This window comes from Zosterops lateralis, assembly GCF_965231275.1.
Source record: "Zosterops lateralis genome assembly, chromosome: 4".
Classification (NCBI taxonomy): domain Eukaryota; kingdom Metazoa; phylum Chordata; class Aves; order Passeriformes; family Zosteropidae; genus Zosterops; species Zosterops lateralis.
The window spans coordinates 60,113,965-60,134,162 of NC_139765.1; the positions used below are offsets into that span (position 1 = coordinate 60,113,965).

General features: G+C 40.5%; 2 protein-coding genes across 6 annotated transcripts in view; one reads left to right on the forward strand and one right to left on the reverse strand.

Moving 5' to 3' along the window:
- COG5 (component of oligomeric golgi complex 5) overlaps nucleotides 1-1,671 on the forward strand; it is a 174,064-nt gene extending 172,393 nt beyond the window's left edge. Inside the window, exon 22 of the mRNA XM_083860586.1 lies at nucleotides 661-1,671. Coding sequence (XP_083716712.1) covers nucleotides 661-775 — 115 coding nt within the window. The 3' untranslated portion in view covers nucleotides 776-1,671. The remainder of the gene's footprint in view (nucleotides 1-660) is intronic.
- HBP1 (HMG-box transcription factor 1) lies at nucleotides 1,520-19,071 on the reverse strand. Of its 5 annotated transcripts, none has more exons than XM_083860591.1 (11): nucleotides 18,943-19,071; nucleotides 14,875-15,063; nucleotides 13,512-13,746; nucleotides 12,490-12,622; nucleotides 11,616-11,727; nucleotides 11,371-11,483; nucleotides 10,917-11,073; nucleotides 10,214-10,358; nucleotides 7,596-7,925; nucleotides 4,173-4,314; nucleotides 1,520-2,628 (listed from the first exon to the last, which is right to left on the reverse strand). In XM_083860591.1, exons 2-11 carry the CDS (start codon nucleotides 15,041-15,043, stop codon nucleotides 2,611-2,613), a joined length of 1,554 nt encoding a protein of 517 aa, XP_083716717.1. In that variant the 5' UTR covers nucleotides 15,044-15,063; nucleotides 18,943-19,071; the 3' UTR covers nucleotides 1,520-2,610. The 5 variants fall into 5 exon arrangements, with proteins under 5 accessions (XP_083716717.1, XP_083716713.1, XP_083716716.1 ...); XM_083860587.1 differs by having other exon boundaries at nucleotides 14,875-15,067; nucleotides 18,943-19,013; XM_083860590.1 differs by lacking the exon at nucleotides 18,943-19,071 and adding an exon at nucleotides 17,249-17,413 and having other exon boundaries at nucleotides 14,875-15,067.
- Nucleotides 19,072-20,198: the final 1,127 nt, after the last annotated feature.

The window sequence follows — 20,198 nt, forward strand, 5'->3', positions numbered from 1 at the left end:
TTGTGTATTAGAATGTTGGCTGAAAGGTGACCCTGTGTTGTAAAGCATCACCACGGTTTCCCCTTTTAGCTTTGCAATGTTTTATTTGTGCAGATCACACATGATGATGACTCTACATGTGACATCCTATGACAATGTATGAGAGAGCCAGGCCGTGCCTTGCCCAAGCCCTGTCTGGGGTTAACTTGGTGTTTCCGAGAGTGGACGGTGGGAGTTCAAAAGGCTGTGCCAGGAATCACCTCATGGCACGGCGGGTGTTCACCAGTGCCCCACTTTTCATGCTGAAGTTGCACTCTCAGCGTCTGCAGCAGCTGGAGATTATTCTCTCCCTTTCTAAAGGTTACCAGTGCAGCACTGAGCCCGAGTCTGTGCGTCAGAGCTGTCATTTCAAGCCATCTGCAGCATGCTGCTGCTTATTTAAATGTTAACTTGTTTGCTCCTCAAACATGCAAGTAAGGAGATAGAGATCATGGAACAATTATACAGAGCTTTGCAAGGCCTTCCTTGCTCACTTCCTTCCACAGACAAGTAGGACCATCTGAGGAAAATTCTGCAGGAGGGAAGAAGGCAATTAATTTCTGTTGCAGATCCTGAATTTACAGCACTTAATTGCTTTAGCTACTTAATTTTTTTTTTTTTTTTTTTTTTTTTTTTTTTTAGTGGTGCACTGGAAGCTTATGTTCAATCAGTGAGAACACGAGAGGGAAAAGAGTTTGCACCAGTCTATCCCATAATGGTTCAGCTGCTGCAGAAAGCCATGTCAGCCCTTCAGTGAACACACCTGGACAATGCTCTCACACCAGGGAATGGACGGTAACAGAGCTGGGGGCTTTGGTGCCACAAATGCATTCACTGTTCATGTAAATTATCCCCAGGTACATCAGCTTTACAAGGAAACGTTTACCTGCTTCATGTCTGAAGCTTCTGTCTTCTTGCTTTATGTTCACATTACAGGAACTTACTTACACAGAAATATAAGGAAATTGTACAACTTTTATGTGCTGTAAGTCTACATCTAATTGAAATGTTCTTAAGCATTCCTTTTGAATTTAGAAAAGTGTAAAATTAGAACTCAAATATTAGAGTGTAATTGCTGAATATCTCAAATAAGGAAGCGGCTCTTTTCCTACAAGTAGAGTTTTAAACAGTTGAATACATTTTAGCCATATTCAGAAAATTGTACTTTCAAAATGTTTGAATCATCAGTTTCCATCTAAAAATCACTAATTTTAACACAAGGAAAAATATTTATAACTAACCAAAATGCTTCTCTATTGCACTGCTATTTGCTTAGAAATAATTTATATTGATTTCAACTCTTTTTGCTTAAACTGTAATAAAGAACATTAACTATCCAATCCTGAAAATAGTATTTGAAATTCTTCATTAGCTTCCTAATGGCAAAGCATTAAAATATACTTTGGATGGGTTCATGTAAAGACTGCCATGCAGAATGTGCTCATTGCTGCAAGGCTGACTTTGTGATTAGTCTTCTTCATTTTATAAAACACACAACACCAAATTTTAATGAATTTATTTGAAATAATATACAAGAATATAGTGTGCAAAAATCTTAGGGGCAACATCATGTAGACGTGTCATAAACTGAAATTTACAGTTGTGATTCTTAAAAAAAAAAAAACCAACGCACAGCTGTTTAGTACAGGAAAAGCCATGATTGTAAATGTTCACAGCAGAAGCAATTGCAATCCTAACGCAGCTGCTCTAATTTTAGACAGTTGGAGGAGAAAAAAAAGTAAAGTGCAAGTGTTGCACATATAGTTAAGTGCAAAGTTTGCCCCCACCATAAAGATGTCTTATGGCAAAATATAATATTGTAGAATATGTGGCAAAGACAAAACACAGAGTTATAACTATGATGGTGATGATATCAACAGCACCACTTTTCTTGAGATAACGCTATTTATTCATTTCATCGTGTCCCGGGCCATTGTTTCCACCACAAAATGACAGCTCTCACTAGTGCCAGCTGATGCAAAAATATCTTCCTTGTGGATACAAGGTTTCTAAGTGGCATCCCAAGGAGCAGCTCCCTTGCTACATCACACCACACCCTCCATTCCACACGTTCTGGTAACTTGCTGGCAGCAGGGCAGGCTGGGAAGCTGGAAGCTGATAATACACTTTGCCATTTCAAAAAATCCCAGGCCCCAGAATCGCAATTAATAATACAGTTGTGCAATACATATTAATTAGCAATAAGAATCAATGTATATAAACAGCTGTTACATATTTTAAAATTCCCCTTTTTGTACATTTTCTTTTAAAAATAAACATTTATACATATCTCCTTCACCTCTTTCTAAAGTACTTTAGCACCACAGGATATCCATTTTCAAGCCTATATTACCTGATACATAATGAAGTTTGGAAGAAAAATAAGGCAATTTGGTTTAAAATGCTGATAGTTTTTAGCTTACTTAATGTTCTATTGTAAAAAGCAAATCTGCACTCAGATCATTTCCATGATGGTGCCAGTATTTTATGGTCACACAAAGTCACAACAAATAGTAAGACCTTGATCTTGCATCTTCTTGCCATCAAGCAACAGCCATTTTGTAAATACAGAGTTAACAGGAAAATTCTGGCTTAATGCTGTTGTGAGCCCTGAGAAAAGAGAAGAGAAAACCACGTTAGTGATTAGCAAGCAAAGGGCACAACACCTGCTTTCAAAGCCACAAGTATTTCTAATCATTGGTCAGTTACTCAGAAGAAAACAAAAAGGCCAAACCAGACACTTTTATTCCCTGATCATCAAAAGACCATCACGACTTCTCTGTCACAGCCTGGAGCCCACTGTCATTACTGAGTAAGGTTACCAGACTGCCAACAGTTCAGTTCACTGAACTAGAACAATTATAACGGGTATTTCCTGCTGTAACACTGAGGTGACGGGTTCTACAGATCCTGTTCTCTTGGCCTGACGACTGTAGGGACAAGAAAAATCTTACTACAAGGCAGGGCAAGAAAGCCTTACTGAGGCAAACCCGTCACTACTCAGCTACACACAAACACGCCTCTGAGTTGCTTAAGGCTCACAGGTGAGCCTGTGATCTCATCATCCAAAGCTCAAAACTGCAGTAGTGTAAGAGCAGAATAAATAAATAATATTATTTTAACTAAACCCACAAGGAAATGTAACAGAAGCTGTCACTGTTGATTAAAATAGAATGCAGTGAACAGAAAAACAGCTTGTTCCTAGCAGCTGGGATTTGGTGGAACCTTCTGCAACAAGGGACTGGGAACTGCACAAAGTATGTGCAGCAGAAAGAAGCAACTCAGTGTTGGAGCATTTCTTATTCAGTCTTAAGGCAACACTTGCATATGCTCTTGAGAAAGAAGCCTCATTTACACATCAAAGAAAAGGGGGTAACTCGAGGATGAAATCTTACACCACATGGATGGATGGTTTCACCAACCATGTAGATGAAGTCCACACCATCCTTCAAGCTCCGACCCAGCCATAAAATGGAAGAACTTGGCAAGCACTTTTTGCACCTTAGTGGATCTTTCCTTCCACTCTTCTAGTTGAACAAGCAGAAACTCTTTTTTCTGATATTTGCTTTACATGATATTTCAGTGTTAAAGCCCTTCTCTTTCTTAATACATCCACCACCTACTAATACATTGCTGCAGACTCTTAGATTGAAGGCTTTCTACAAAGTGGAAAACAATTTATTTTCCTACAGAAGTAGTGTTATCTACTGTATTTATTTTACAACTGAGCAGAGTAATAATTTAACGGGATTCATGAGCAAACATGATTTTTCTTCTCAATATCTTCATATATGCTGATATAAATTATCAGTAAGAAAACTAGAAAAAGGTAAAGGAAAAGATTTTATGGAAGATAAAGTTTAGGTACAACCTTAGGAAGTCACTTCAAAGTGAAAAGACCACGTGCCCTTCTTTTGCATTTCATAAGCACACTAACTTTCAGTACAACAGAATCCACAGAACTCTCATAAAATATTCAGACAGACCCTCTCCTGATCTGTGCTGCCAAACTGCCAAAAGCAGGTTACACAACACAGGGAGTAAATGAAGGTTTCAGCTACTAAGAAAGCAGCTTATTCTGAACAAACCACACTGTAGCCACCCATCTGAACACATGTAACAGCAGAATGAGAAAGACTGCTGCACAAACATACAGAATTTGTTCGTTTTCTTTTCCAACAGTCAGGATTTAAACGCTTCTGCTCCTCTGCCAAGGCCTTGGCTTCTAGTGTGTACATCCTTCTTTCCTCATTTTTCATTTTCTTCCACCTGTCGCCAAGTATCACACTTATGGCTCTGCAAGATAAATGTTTACAGTACAGTCAGGACAGTGCTAAGAAATACCAGGAAATTTTTTTTGTTTTTTTTTTTTTATCTGAGCACTTCAGAAAAGATGTGAGTTAAATGTGGAATTAACACACAAGGAGGAAATCATCTGTATCTTAAATTTTTTAATAATCATATTTGTGATTATCTTCTCATAGTTCTTTTAATAGTTAAACAGCTGAGACTTCTGTGTTAGCTGAGCATGGGTCAATGCACATTTTAACATTTCAAAGGGTGTACATACAGCAGCTGGCATAAACCAGCAAAATAGAGATGTTACAAAAACTACCACCAAATGGTAACTCACATTTGTTTTGCTCTACTTTCATACTAGAAAATCATATGACAGATTTGCTGAAAATATGTTCTTTAATAATTAGAGCAGTGAACTGAGTATGACCTTAGCCAAATATTTGATTAACTGCAAGTCCCCATGTCTAGTTAATCAATATCTGTAGCTTCCTCCACCTTTAATCCATCCTGGGTGGAACATACTGATAAGTTCCCATTCCTGTGCAAATGAAACTGTTCTTACATATCTATCACCATTTCCAAAAGCTGAATTAATTCCTTTCCTTATAAACTCTAGGTCTTTTGACAACATTTCCCTGTACTATCCTGCCATATTGTTTAACCCCACTCCCAAATGTTGGATCAATATCCCATTAAAGCTTTAACTCTGTCTTTTAGCTGAATGACAATCTCTAAACAACAGCTCTTTTATCAGTGACTATTAAAGCCTCCAAGAGGTTTGTAGACTTTGGCTTCAGATTACAGCAGTGAGAGTTCTGTGACTGGCTCTAAGAAAAAGGTAGACACAACTAAGTCTTTCTGTTTCTCCTATTAATAAAGTTCCTTGCTGACAGCAAAGATATTGAAGCCAAATCAAGACAATTAGAGTTTCATCAACTATTTCTATACCTTGGCACACAGAGCAATTCTGAAGGCTGTTCTGCACCACAGCAAAGACATGGATGTGACTCCTGCAAGGCCTTGTGGTGCTGTTGAGGTTTATGTGAGCTGTAGAGCCCTCAGGGACCACACCCCGAGTGCCCAGACAGACCTGGAGCCTGCCGTGCCACGTGCTCTGGTGACTCCTGAGAGCAAACTCCTCCAGGGGACACCACATCCCATTGCTATCAAACCCATTTGCCTGTCTCTTTGGCAATGGAAATTCTGTTTTTCTATTCAAACTGAGAACCAGTATCTTTGGTCTGTCATCAGAAGCAAACATACCTAGTTTTAATTAGCAGATTTTTCATCTTTTGACAATATCCAGAGGCATATCACCAGAAACCTGTCTGCTCTGGGTCACTAGTTTGTACTGGATCACTCACACCCTCAGGAAAGAACACGGTGATCCAGACAGAGCAGGTCTGCTGTAAAAGTCATTGCCTTCCCAAATAAAAATACACCATGAAACCTTTTAAACAAAAATATGTTTTCCTTCATCTCTAGAAGGTCCATTACACAAAGAATTTCTGAACACACAACCAAGTTCAACTAAAGTTACAGTGTTACAGTGAAGTGTGTCTGGAAAATAAACAAGTGCAGCTCTAACCATCAGTTTTTCAAACATGATCTTGCAGTCCATTAAGTATCCTGTGACTCCTGGCTTGTGCTTTCAATGTTTACAAGCTCCCTGTCTTGCTGACATGCCTTGGGCTGCTTTATCTCAGAATAGACCATTTAACTCACAATACCTCAAGTTCTGTACTGTCATACTCCCTTTAGGAAGTAACAGCAGCAAACATAAGAACTCCACTGTACAGAAGTGACTACTGTGTTTTAAGATCTACATAGTTATCTGAAAATAACACAAACTTACATTTGAAAAACATGAGCGTTGCCTCCCAGCAGCTAAATTAACGAATGCCTCAGCAACACTTGAGTGACAGTAGCTGAATGCCTGTATCAATTATCAGTAATGCTATTTCTGCCATCCTGTGTTTTATGGATGCCATGGAACTGCACCCAAAGGCACTGCCTTCCAAGCAGGACAGTGAGCAGTGCATTTTGAACCGCACTTGTAACTTTGTCATCTCTTTCCTTCAAGGTAAACCTGCTCACTCTCCTGCTTGCTCACTGAAATATTCAGTTCATTTTCACTTCCATGCAGCCACAGCTCCAGTTCACTGCATCCATTTGAAATCAGCATTTTCAACTAAATATATAACCATCATAAACCTTCCTGGCTGACATTCTGCTCCATTTCTCATTGATAGTTGCAATGAGTGTGAAGGCAGCAGATCTGCTTCACTGAACTTACTATAAACATTACACAACATCATTGTCAGGACACACAAGACTGGCTGAGATTTGTCTGGCAGGTTTTATATTTCAGCACCAGTTACAGCCTCCTTATTAGAACATTATAAAATAGTAAATCTCCTATCAAAGCCCTGCCAACTTTCATTTTTACCAGATTTAGTTCTAGAATTTTTATGTCACAGTGCAATTTTTACAGTGACAATTTTTATAAAATTACATACAGTAAAAAATCTGTTTGTAAGATCAGTGCATGTTCATGTGTTTTGGTTTCTATTTACATATGCATAATTAGCACCAAATATTCCTTAAAGCATGAGTAATAGAAATCTTAATTAAAAAATGTTTAGAAGCAAATGTGCTAGAGATAAAGAACAAACTAACCAAGACCTCTCCCCCAAACACAGTCATGGAATTCTGCATTCCCCATGCAGGAAACTCTTCCTGCAAGTTTGAACAGATTGTTGAATGCCTTTAGGGGAAGCTGAATTTGGCAGGGTGCTGTCTGGATTATGATCTTTGAGATATCCTAACTTATCAGTACTCCACTCTTCAATAGAATATGCAGACTGGAAATAAATGTTTGTAACTTCATGACCAATTTGCAATAATATGTCAAGACTTAATTAGAAGAACCAGAAATTCCCTTTTTTCTTTTACAGCACATGAGCAGAGTACCTCATCACTGTAAACAATGACAGTTCTGTATTTGTGCCTCTGCCACTGCACACATATACATGTATCAATTGCTTTACCTCAGAAGGTAAGTTTGCCAAAAATGGTTTGTATTGAGTTCACCAAGTACTGTAAATATTCAGTCCACCCATAAACCACCCTTTACATTAACATCTTCCAAAACTTATTCTTAAAATAATACATACATTTTATTTCAAATGCAAAATGTAGGCTATTTAAATGTAAAAGTGGGACACAGATATTCTTCTAACTCACAGTAACAGCAAAACTACAGTTTGTATCATTACCTGTTGTCTTTCCCTGGATACATCTGAGTGTATTCAACTCTGTATTTTTTGGCAAAAAGCATGAAGGCATTCATTGGTCTTTTGCACTTGTTTGGAGAAGTGGCACTCACAGTACTTGCAGTCCCTGAGCTGTGGCTTTTGCCAGCTTTGCTGTACAAAGGATTGGAGGAAAGATGTGATGATGCAGCAGAGGCACAGTTTTTACTACTGCATTCTGATCTCTCAGCATCTTGATTGTTTGATCCCGCACAGGAGAGCGAAGCGCGACGCTGGCGAGCCATGCTGCTGAGCACATACACTGCCGAGGAGTCCATCGGGGTAAAATCGTAACTGCAGGGAAAAGACAGATCAGAAAGCCATCATGTAAAATCCCTAAATATCTCTTCACTCTTCAATTTTACTACATTTCTAGTATTTTTCCCTCTTTTGTGTGGCATAATGATTTGTGCTTGATGTGGATGTCAGTGTGAGAAACAAAAAACTACAAGACTTTGGCAGGTAAGTTATATTTTCTTCCATGTGATGAAGACTGCAACTTTACATGTTCTGCTGTGAACTTTCCTCAGCTGTGTATCAATCAACTATACAAGGTCTTCAAACTTCATTCTCTTTTTAAACACTTTTTTCTTTCTGCTTCTGTCCTTACCATAAATCAAACCTTATCAGTGAATGACAAGTACAGAAAGGGAAGAAATGCAATGAGTTCACTTGCAAATATAAACTAATGGCAAATATGAAACCACTATATTAAAATAATTATATTATATTCACTACTATACAAATAACTTCTCCAGGCAGTTGAATACGTTCTATTTTACCATCAAGTGAGGTTAAAGCCCTGCTCAGAGCCCCCTGACGTCGCGCTATTTGATGCTGTGCTGACAAGCGCCTGCCCCCTAGTGACAAAAGCGCGACATTCCCCCTCGGGGTGTCTGAACAGCTCAGGTGACTCGTTTCCATAAAATCCAACCTCCAAATACGAGAAACTCTTCCAATTTTTAGCTGACCAACAACTGCAATTTACCTCTGCTCACTAAAGAAGTAGTTTAACTCCACAGACTATCTGTTACCATCTCCAGCTGGGAAAAACACTCTTGGAAAGGGGCTGCTCAATCACAAATCTAAACCACTAAGTTACTACCACAAGATAAACACAGAACATATATATGCTAAGGCCCCTCTTACCTACTGCTCAACGTGGCTATAGTCACATGATTTATGGCCAAAATGAGGGTTTTGAAGAGTTTTTTTGTGAACACCAAGTAGAACTAACTACTAGCAAGGAAATACTGCATGTGGCAGTCCAGCCCCCATCTGCAAAGGCAGCTCCTCTCGTGGGACAGAACCAGGCAGAAGAGTGGAGCCCAATGAGTGGCCTCCAGTATCCCTCAGGAAAGTACAAGGCAGCAAAGAAGGAACAATGCTGACCATCTTGCAGGCTATCACGAGATAAGGAGAAAGGATCTCTCTGTTCTACAACAGGCCAGCACCCTTCCTATTCTTAATCTCCTTCCCATAACACAGAAACAGAATTTTGTTGTTTTTAATTCTTCTGTCCTGTTATCACAGCTACAGCTGCTGCATGCCCCTTTCTCAGTCACTCCCTTCTGCCCAAAAAGACAAGGAATTTGAAGTACAACACAGTATTCAGCTGGGCTGCAAATTAGTAAAGAGCCAGAAATCCAGGTTTTTCAGTAAGAAGTAGCTACCATGATTCTAACAGCTCTCTACATATGCAGTTCAGAATAGGAGTTAAGAAAAAAACACCCAGACAGCAAATGAGTGAAGCTAAGCAATCTGAACTTGCTCTATGCCAGACTGAAATCATGCAAGAGCTCCCAGGGCTTGAACTGCAAAGAGCGTCTTAAATTCCCTTTTTTCTGTTGTAAAAAACCAACTGGATTAGAAACAGATGCTAAAAAGGCACAAACATCATCGGAAAAGATGGATTTTACTAAAACATCTCAAATCTCAAAATAGTATGGAAAAATCTTTACTATTTCCTTAGACTCTTAGAGTAATTTATGTTGAACAGGACCTCTGAAGGTTATCTAGATGAAGTTCTAGCTCAGGGAAACCCCTAAGTGGATCTCTGAAGTTAGGTAAATTTGACCTAATATAAAAGAATGCCAAAAAACAGAATACACAAAAATAATAAGAACAAATTATGAACATACTCTATTCTAAAGCCATTGCACATGCATTTACCACTGAGAAACTACTCAGATAATTCAGACATATTGTTGCATATGAAGCATGAGATAGCAGGTGGCAGACATGTATTGTCAGAAAATTGTACTAGGTTTTTCAAACATAATCCACTTTACCTGGAGAATTCATAAAGACTATATATATTTTTAATGCTTTATCTAATCTTCCTTGAATGATCATAAAAAGAGGCTAAAAAGTTATTTCACTCCAAAGCACTACATTACAGTTTAGCAGAGCACATAATTACACAGATTTCCTAGTACTGAGTATTCATTTTCCCTATCATTTATCTTGTATTATCAAAACTATTCTCTCTTTTCTCTGTATAATGCTTCAAATTCTTCCAGACTTAAGGTGCCTACTCATTAAATACAAGAACCACTGAGGCCACTTTATCAAAAAATTACCTTTTAAATGTATCAAAAACACCTGAATCATCAAAGTTAATGGCATCAGGGTGTCCAGGAGGTAGACACAGATCTCCAAGATGCATTTCACAGCATGGAATGCCATGCTGTACCACAGTCAAGCTTGGATAAAAAGATGACCAACCTGAAGTGGTAAAGAGTTAAATTAGACAAACGGCCAGACAATCTCTCCAGTTCTTCATTGGAGCAAGCCTATATCTTGTAATTACATAATTATATTAAAATGTACTGATGTAGTTTCTTTCACCCAAAAGAAAAGTCAGAAACCTCTTACTTAGGGAATTTTTACTGCAAACAGTTTATTTTTATCTCAAATCTCATTCTAGCAAAAAATGAATCAAAACCTGAAGACTTTTACCATCAGAAGTTCCATATTTAGCAAGTGAGAAAAGTCTCCCTTATTTGCAGTTTTCCGGTTTCCCCCCACCCCGGTTCTTCTGAGCTCCATTGATATACTCAGTGAAATCTTTCCTTAAGAGATAGGCTGTGTTCCTGGAGCTTTATGGCTTTACAGCTTTTTGTTTGTTTGTTCATAGTCCAGAATTCTTTACAAAGACAGTAAATTGTTTCTACACTACAACTTTTATCCCTTTCTTGAACAGTATGGGATGCCAACAAATTCTGCAATCACTTTCTGAGAATATTTTAATATGCAATCAAGGGTACTTGAGGTATTTCATACCTTTATTTTTAACATAAAATGGATGATCAAGTCTGCATTCTACAGTAAGCAAGCCATCCTCCACTGTGCCAGGATCAAAAGTCAGCTTCAGCACTGACTCACCACAGGAAATGCTTTCTTCATGAGAAATCAACTTCAAACCATTGGAACCATAGTCCTGTTAACACACATACAGTTTCAAAAAATTTCCCTCAAGAAAAGCATATACCTGTGTATACAATCATATATTGTATTAAAAAATAACAATATTCTAATTTGCATTTCTGATGACGTAACATTCAAAAAATTAATTCAGTTCAAATACTTTTCCATGAGAAACAGCACAGTGATCAGCTCTAAACAACATTAGTGTCAATCTGTTTTCCTGAGACAGTAATTAAAGGCACAAGGGTAACATCAGAAGCAAAGTATTTGCTACAGGTATTGCAGTGAATTTATTAGAACTAATGGTTACCTTGTAAGGACTGGCTGGGAGATTTTCCTCTTTTCCACGGCTTTCAGATCTTGCAAACTCTTCAACATCCTGCCATTCTTTATTGCGTCCTTTATGAAAGCACAAACGAGAGCCTAACAAATTTTTTCAAGGAAAAAAGAACATGAGTGTTAGGTAAAAAAGTCTGTGCTACAAGAAAAAAAACAACAACAACAACAACAACAACAAGATAAAATAAATACTTATTTGATGACATGTTATTTTACCTTTTAGAAAACAATGCCAGACAGTTGAGGGCCAGGAATGGCACCATCCTAAATCATCGTCATCTGAAAGTGATGACATGCAGAAAATGCCAGATTCTGATTCACTATTTGCCTATTAAAAAAAAGCAAAATGGTGTTGCTATTTATTGTTGCTAAAATACTGCAGAGTATTTTAGGGCTGGTCTTATATGTCTTAAAACAACCTCTAATTTGCAACTGTGGCATCAGTTTGCCTTAAATACTAATAGGAATGTAACATGAAGACAAAGATTAAAGGAATGCAGTGAATGTGAATGGATCCTTTTCATCTCCTTTTCTGAGATTCATCCTGACATTTCTGGGTTTCATTCTCTGAGATTCATTTATCTTATACTCATTTGTAAGCATTTTCCACCTCATCATTCCTTGGTCATCTACAGAATCATTTAAATTACTCTATGGTCCAGTTACTGGAAAGCTGTAGGCTCAAGGCAGTTGTAGATAATTCACTGGAGAAAATTCACTGTTATTAACAGACAAATTTCAGATGCAAATTAATATATGGGAAAAGGAGACACAGGATTGACAGGTTTTGTGCGTCTCAAAGGAGAGGGACACATTTCCTTTTGAGGCATCAAACAAGATCAGTTTTTAAAGCTCGCTTTATAGAAGTAATCACAATAGAAGCAGAGCTTTCTTAGAAAGTGATCTTGTCACAAAAAATATGCAGAAGTACTACAAGCCTACCCTGTGTAGTGAAAAGAAAAGTAACAGAAAATCTAGCTTAAATAGCAAGAGTATGAACACTAAACAGATTTTTAAACTAGTTTCCCTTGTCAAAAATTTAACCCATTACTCACACATGTTTATTTAAAAATGTTTCAGAACAACTCACCCTTTCATGTCTGACTGGTGCTTCATCCACATCATTCTTGGAGAAGTTAGGATCACTGTTTGAAGATCCTGGTGGAGGACGTGCATAGGAATGTAAACTTTTGCTTGTTGCTATTATGCGAACAGGAGATGATCTACAACAGAAACATGTATTTTAAAATATCTCAGATTAAGGCAACAGGAGACTTTGCTGCCATTTCTCTAAAATGCTTTTATTGCAAATATTTCCGTTTGCATGAGCTGAACACCAAACAAACCTCCCACACACCAATATTCCAACGGGATGATTACAGGGCGCAAGCTCAGGCAAAGAGAACACTCAGCAAAATTCCTGCATGGGTTCTATACAGCACCCAAATGACAGTATTATTTCCACTCTGGCATCTCCTTAGCACAGTGCTGAAGTTTTTATAAATATCTTGAAGCAAATACCCTGCTCTTAAGAGAATATAAAGACATCTGCTCTGTCCAAATTATTAAATCTCAACTGCATTACTATTAACAGCATTGCATTGAGTTTTCTGATTATAAACCTAAGAAAAGCTGTACAATAAAAACTGAAGCCCAGAAATTTCCAAGATCCCACGCTTGCTGCTCACAACCTTACAGAATTTACAGATCACAAACCTAAGACAGTTATAACTAAAATACACGTGCATTAGATTTCCAACTAGCTGTTTGAAAAAACTAAAAATCTAAAGTCTGAGCACTAGAAAGCTTTGAGAATTTAATGTAAGAAATTCCTCTTAGTTTTTATCTGCTGCTTCACATGAGGTAAATGTCCTTAATTTCTGAGCCTGCTGTGGATAGGCAATGTCTTTATATCATCCTATTCATGGCTGGAAACTAAGCAGCTTTTGCACCAGGCTCTGAGACGAGTTCTGTACATGCTTTCACAGAACAAATAAAAAGACAAAAAAATAGGACTCCAGTTCAAAACTAGAAGGTGTAAAAACTGAAGGAAATATTTTGGAGACAGGATTATAAATCTCTACAGTTCAACACTGAAATGAGTGTCAGTACCTGTTATAAAAAGCACACTGCATCAACGGACTCTGAGGACTTGTGGCTATATTTGCTAATTCTGTCAACCAGTTCACCCCATTCTCAGAAGAATAAGCATTTTCTGGATTGCTGTTTGAGGTATGTTGGCTCCATGAAGGCCCTGAACATTCCTGATGTGAAACATCAGCACCAAGCTGAAAAAGTGCAGGTGGAGTAGAATCTGTCTGCACAGCCTGTAATTCAGGAAGATCATCTACAAACAAATGCACAAATTACCAGAATTATTACCACTCAATTCCTTGGTGTCTACTCAATTTGACACCAAATCTTTCAAATTTCCTGAAAAAAAAACCCACAATAAAGTAATTTTATTTTCTCATATCACAACTACCAGCATTTCACAGACCCTATTCATAAAATGGCCACAGAAATAGTAACATCTCTAGTTGATTACATATTCACACAAGAAATTTAAGAAAAAATTCGGCAACTAGATAAAAACATAGTTCTGATTTTAAAGTTTTTACTACATTCACCAGTTTACACAAATACTGCAGCATTATTCAAAATAAACATGCTTCACTAAAATACTAAAACATTTCCCAGAAGACAACTAAATTAATCTGTCCTTGAAGGTATGACACTAAAAAAATTCAACACCAGACCATATTCAAGGTAAAAGGTTTCCACCAGGGAACCAGAGTTAAATAACTCAGATTAAATAAATTATGAAAACTGGGTATACAGTCTGGTAGGATGAATTCCTATCAATAATATACACCTTTCCTATTCCATATAGAGTAACAGAAAAGACCCCAGCTTGTTAAGAGAAGTCTGTGCTATGTTCTGTCATGTAACTAAGTATCATCATTCTTAATCACTTCATACCTTCAATTAAATGTGTTAGTATTTCATATTAATGTTAATTAAAAATAAAATTAATATTTCATATTAATATTGATACTTTCTAAGGTATATGCTGGTTTTCTCCAATACATAAGAACTGAAGTAATGTTCCTCTATCCCAGAATCTTTATTTGCAGCAGATCTAAAGCAACATGATTTCCCTTTAGGAGGAGCTCTTGAGCTTTCTGTTTGTTTTCCTTGTGCCAAAAAATCCTGCTCCTCTGAGGATCAGAAGCACAAATTTGTGGCTCTGAGTTCAAGAACACATTTGAGTCAACAGGCCAGTGTGTCAGAACTGGAAATGGGTTAAAGGGAAAAGTGACTGCAAAGTAATACCTTCAGATGTCACAATTCCCTGCCCTACTCAAGTTAAAAACCAGCAATTTCATTCAATCAGCTTCCAGTAATTTCAGTATAAGGAAATCTAAAACAAACTTCAGAATCCAGTTTCCTCTGAAAAAATCATGTTATTTACCAAGTTCCATGTGCTCATCACAGGATGCATATCCAGGAGAAGAGGGCAGGTTTTCATTACACTTCAGCAACTCCAGTGACTCGTTCATCCCTGAAGTTCTCTTGTCCACTACCAGGAGGAGTTTCTGAACTGCATTAGGCATTTGATTTGTCTTCACTTCCCACACCATGTTAGGATGCTCCAAAGTATCTGACTTTAGAAAGACAGAGGTTAGAGATTTGTATACATGTAAATTGTTTTAAGTTGCATCTGATACACTACTTCATTACCAGGACCCTAAATCCTCATTTGTCTGTTGAGTATCACAGCATATTTTAGGGGTGTCTAGACATGATCTTATACAATCCTTACAGAAAACAGAGCTAACTCTGAAGCCAAGAGCCTGCCTGGGACCCTGGCCAGTTGAGTTTCTAGTATCTTGAAGGATGGGACTCCCTGGCACTTCCCCTGTTCCAGTAACCACTCTTGCTGTAAAGAAACTGTTCCTTATGCAGGTTTGAACTCCCACAGCCTGTGCCCACTCCCTTCAAGAGTCTGGAGTTACCTCCTCAACCACCACTCAAGCCAAGATAAACAACATTCACTTGGTACCCTAAGCCAGTCAGCTCATCACAAAAGACAATCACATGGGTCAGATAAGATTTGATTTTGGCTGATCTGTCCTGGCTATTCCCAGACAACTTCTTGCCTTACAAAAAGGGTGGACACGGCTGTCAAGAGAATTTGCCCCATAAAATACATGAAGGCTAAGGCTGACCAGCCTGTAGTTTTCCCATGTTGTCCTTGAAGCCTTTTCTTTCTTCCAGTTCTTGGGAGCCATCCTGCCACCAAATCCACTGCTTTTTGGAGACCATCCTCACAATATGTCCCTGCCCATGGCACGGGGCTTGGAACTCGATGACCTTTAAGGTCCTTTCAAACCCAAAACCTTCTGTGACCCACAACTGACACTGGCCTGGAGGGATCCCCTCTGGTCCCACTGCCTCATGCCTGATGACTCACAGAACTGGCCTAACCCTGAGCTGCTTCTCTTCTGCCACAGACAAAGCAGTGTCCTGCTCCCTCAGAGGCAGAGTGCTGCACCCAGGGACTTGAGGAACCTGGGAACAGGCATGGAAATGAAGATCAAAGCAAAAATGCTGTCCTAAACCTTATGAGACCAGGTCTCCTCTGCCATTTAGCATCAGACACACGTTTCCCCCAGTTGCTCTTTCAGCACCGGTGTCTCTGCAGAAGCCTTTTCCACTACCCTTCCCATCTCTGGCCTCCCGGAAGAGTCTCAAACACACTGGACACCTAACACCCTTCACTGTGTTACAAATGGAAAGATAAAGAAGCCTCTACTGGAAGATTTCACTTCAGTTTCATTTCCCCAAATCCTAGAAATGTAAAGTTTATACCAAACCCAGTATTTTAAATCTCTTCAGCAGAGAACTTATTCTACACAACCACTGTCTCTAAAAGCTGGTAAACAATGTTATCCAATCTTTAGTAATTTAGTTATCTACTTTTTTTTTTCTTTCAGATGAGGATTAATTAAAGCTACTGTAACATGATTACCTTGTACTTTAACGAAGTGTCCTTGAAAAAATAATCATGAGTCTCTCATGAAAGAGCAGAAAACACAGCTTAGTAAGAAAGAAAACCTGAAAAGTCTACCATATGCATGTCCACTAAGTAAGTTACATTAGAGAAATACCAACAATAGCTGAAAAAGTGTAATAGTTTCATATCATAGAATGACTGGGTTGGAAGGGACCTCTGCAGGTCATCTAGTCCAGCTCCCTCCACTGCTAAAGTAGGTTCACCTACAGCAGGTTGTACAGATCATGTCCAGGAGGGATTTGACTGGAAAATTTCTACCCTTCTGATCTCCCAATCTTTGAAATATATGCAAAACTTACAAGCTTGCATGCTAAACATAAAAAGATGCTTGATTCTACTCAAATGGCACTACTACAAAGCTACATCAGCTTATTCCAGTTTTAAGGAGAAGAAAAAAGGTCACAGAAATGAGAATACAGAACTCAAACTATCAGTGGCATTAATTGCACCTCCAAAAAACATCCTTCACACAATTTATACCTTTGTAACCCATGAGGGACAGTCAAATTACAGACCACAACAGCAGAGAGCTCAGTTATTTCTGAACAGAAAATCCAGACCTCAGTCGTACAGGTCAAGACCTTGAAGATTATCTCCAACTAATCAACTCTAAAAAGCCACTCCTTGTTTTTCTGGCTTATTTACATCTTTCCCTTCCCTCTTTCTGCCCTGTTTTTGTTTTTTTTTTTTTTTTCCCTCTATTTTTTCCTCTCTTCCTTTTCCATTTTCCTGCCAAAATAAAGAAGCAAACTTATTTCTAGAATGTTACCTTCTCCTTCCTTCCTGCCAGGTGCCAAGACTTGAAAGTACAACACTCTGAAGGTCAGAGATAAGGTACAGGTACAAAATGCTAGTCTGACAAAAAAGGTATTTGTTTGAAAAATGAATTATTCCTCCAAGTCAATTTTCCTCCCAATTTTCTCTAAACCAAAGCCATCTGTGTACAAAAGCCAAAAATTCATCTAACAAATGAATTACAAAGAAATTTAGAGCAAATTACAAAGAAAAACAAACAAAATACCCAACTTTACTTTTCAACTTTTTTATTCTGTTTGATTAAACTCTTCTGTGACCTCACATCCTTCTCCTCAGCCTTTCAATGGTTTGAACATGAAGGGCTTGGTCATTAATTAGCTCGTAAAGATTTTTTAAAATTCAGGTTTATGTTGAAAATTTGTTGTGTCAGATGTTGTCTAGAACCATGTTTCACAGGACTGGAGTTACTACAGCTGTCTTTTCAGGCTAAACAAAATTATTATTTTGTGCTTTAAAGTAAGTTGTCATGCTGAAACAAACGGCACTACTAACAAAGCTTTTATTAATTGATCCAGGTCTATTTCTGAGGGACAAAAAAACCCAAACCAACAACAACAAACAAACAAACAAACAAAATTTAAAAAAAGGGAGAAAAGTAAATAAACTGGCTGAGAAGGGGTTCGCAGGAACTGGGCAGCATCCACCCAAACCGCACAGCATAGGAATGCACGGGTGGAAGCGCTTCTCGTGGTTTTTCTCCTTCTGCTATTTGCCTTTCTTCCCCCAACCTACTGACGGAGTTTCAGGCCAGGTCTGCGCCTGAGCAGTAAGCTGGACGGAGTTTAATTCCGAGAACAGCTTCTCCAAGCAAAACACAACATACTGGCAAGACTGGATCTACACCAGGGACTTTTCCTGGCGCAGCTGCTTTGATCAGGAATCCTCGCTGCACATCCCCGGCCGTGCCAGAGCGCGCAGCCGAGGCACACTGTGATTCACCATGTTTTCGAAGCCTTGTTCGAACAGGGCGGCCCGTTGGCTGCCGCGGGGCGGGCGGGACGGTGCTGGGGGGCGGCTCGGGGGGGGCTCGGGAGGAGCCCCGGGAGGAGCCCCCGCGGAGCCCTCACGGACCCCCCGCCCCTCCCCGCGCGCCCCCGCGGCCCCCCCGCCCGTCACGTGACCTTGTTTACACCCGCGGCCGCACGGCGCACGCGCGCTCGGCCCCATTCATTCGAACTGCGTAACACCGGCCCGGGGGGGCCCCCCCGCGCCCCGGCCGCCGCTCCCCCCGCACCCACCGGCACCCCAAACACTCCCCGACCCGCGCGGCCGCTGCTCCCGCACCGGGCACGGCGGCCTCGCTCTGACACACCGGGGCGGGCAGCCGCTCCCCAGGGAAAATAGGGAGGGGGACACCCCCCCTATACCGCTTGTTTTAGTGGTTTGAAGGGGACCAAAGAGGGCCGGCACACCCCGTGAGTTTCAACCCAGCGGTGCGGGACGTGGCGGCCTCGCGGGGCCGGTCAGGGAAGCCATACGGTAAACAATGTCCCAGGTTGCCGTCGCTGTCAAAAGAGTGGACCCAGCGGCCTCCTCGACTCAGCCTGCGGCCTTTACCACTCTTCTCCAACCTCCCGGACCCCTCCCGGCCCCCGCCGGAGCGTCGCAGCCCCCAAAAGCGACAGCTCGAAACTTTGTAGCACTTACCGAACCCGTCGCCATTACCGAGCTTCCCTCTGCTGCCCCCCCGCCCTGTCCATTTGGTGGGTCCCGCCCCCCACAGGAGCTGCTCGGGCGCTGAGTGGCTGGCGACGACGTTGCTCAATTCGCATCCGCTTCCTATTGGCTGGCTGACCTGCCTGTCAGGACTCCTCCCGGAGGGCGGGCATGTTTTGACTCTCCTGCACAGCTGATTGCACCGCCCCTCACATCAATCACCCCCACGCGGCACTCCAATTGGCCGATGCCTCCGCCAGCGGGCGCAGAAGCATTCTGGGAGCTGGAGTCGCCAGCGCCGCCTGCGCCTGCCCACGGGTCGGCGATAAGACGACAGCCCCCAGGATGCCCCGCGCGGGCCCACGATAGTAAACAAGCGGCACGGGACACGTGTACCCGGCCCGGCCGTGGGCCCCCGCCCGCCCCCGGCCCGCTCGGCCCCGGCAGCGCTGTGCGGACCGGGCCCGCGCTGGGCCCAGCCACGGCGGCGGCGCGGAGGGCAGAGGTGGCTAAAGGTCAGGGAGTGAGTCAGCAGCTGCGCTCGGCGTCTGCTCCGGCCTCGTCCCTCCTTCCCTTTCATTGAAAACACACTGGTGGGAGCTTAGGCCCAAAATACAAGCTGGAGTGGAGAAATGAAAATAAATTAAATCCTTGGAGGTTTAACAGTCCAGTAGTGTTTCCCAGACAGTCCCATACATTTATTGCCAAAATAATAGCGTGGTTTGGTTAAACGTTGCTATTAAGACGTTTTCCCACTTACCCAGTAACTCCAGGAGATCAAAGAGGCAAAACTCCTCCGGAGCCTTTGTCACAAAATAGATTAATTGCTATGCATGATGTGCTACAAAGCAAGTACACACACAATTCAGAAATAGACAATATTTTAGGAACTGATAGACAGTTATAATATTTCGCAACTGTTGGGATTTTTCCAACAAATGCACTTCTTTCTCATCCTGTTGTCATCATCATTCCAAAAATAAGAACGTGTCTTAAATCCTGTTTCAGAATTGGTATCTGTGACAGTTCTGCCTTTCAGGCATATGAACATAGCTGTACATCAAAATAAGAAAAAAACCCAGTTAAGCGAAACAGAAATGGTTCCCAGTTTGGTTAGTGGCCACTAGAGGGAACGCTGGATTGCTGTTCCCACAGGCCTATAAGGCCTACAAATGTAACACAATTAAAAAGTTCAAAAGGAAATTATACCATAATTGTACTTGGCATCACAACACACTTAGTCTGCA

Bases quoted from the DNA above. Each gene is read 5' to 3' on its own strand.
- HBP1 (XM_083860587.1), bottom strand. The intron at 12,623-13,511 runs GTACTGACACTC...TTTCTGTTGTAG, and splicing joins CAGTGTGCTTTTTATAACAG to ATCATCTCCTGTTCGCATAA. The intron at 11,074-11,370 runs GTAACCATTAGT...GTGTGTTAACAG, and splicing joins TCCCAGCCAGTCCTTACAAG to GACTATGGTTCCAATGGTTT.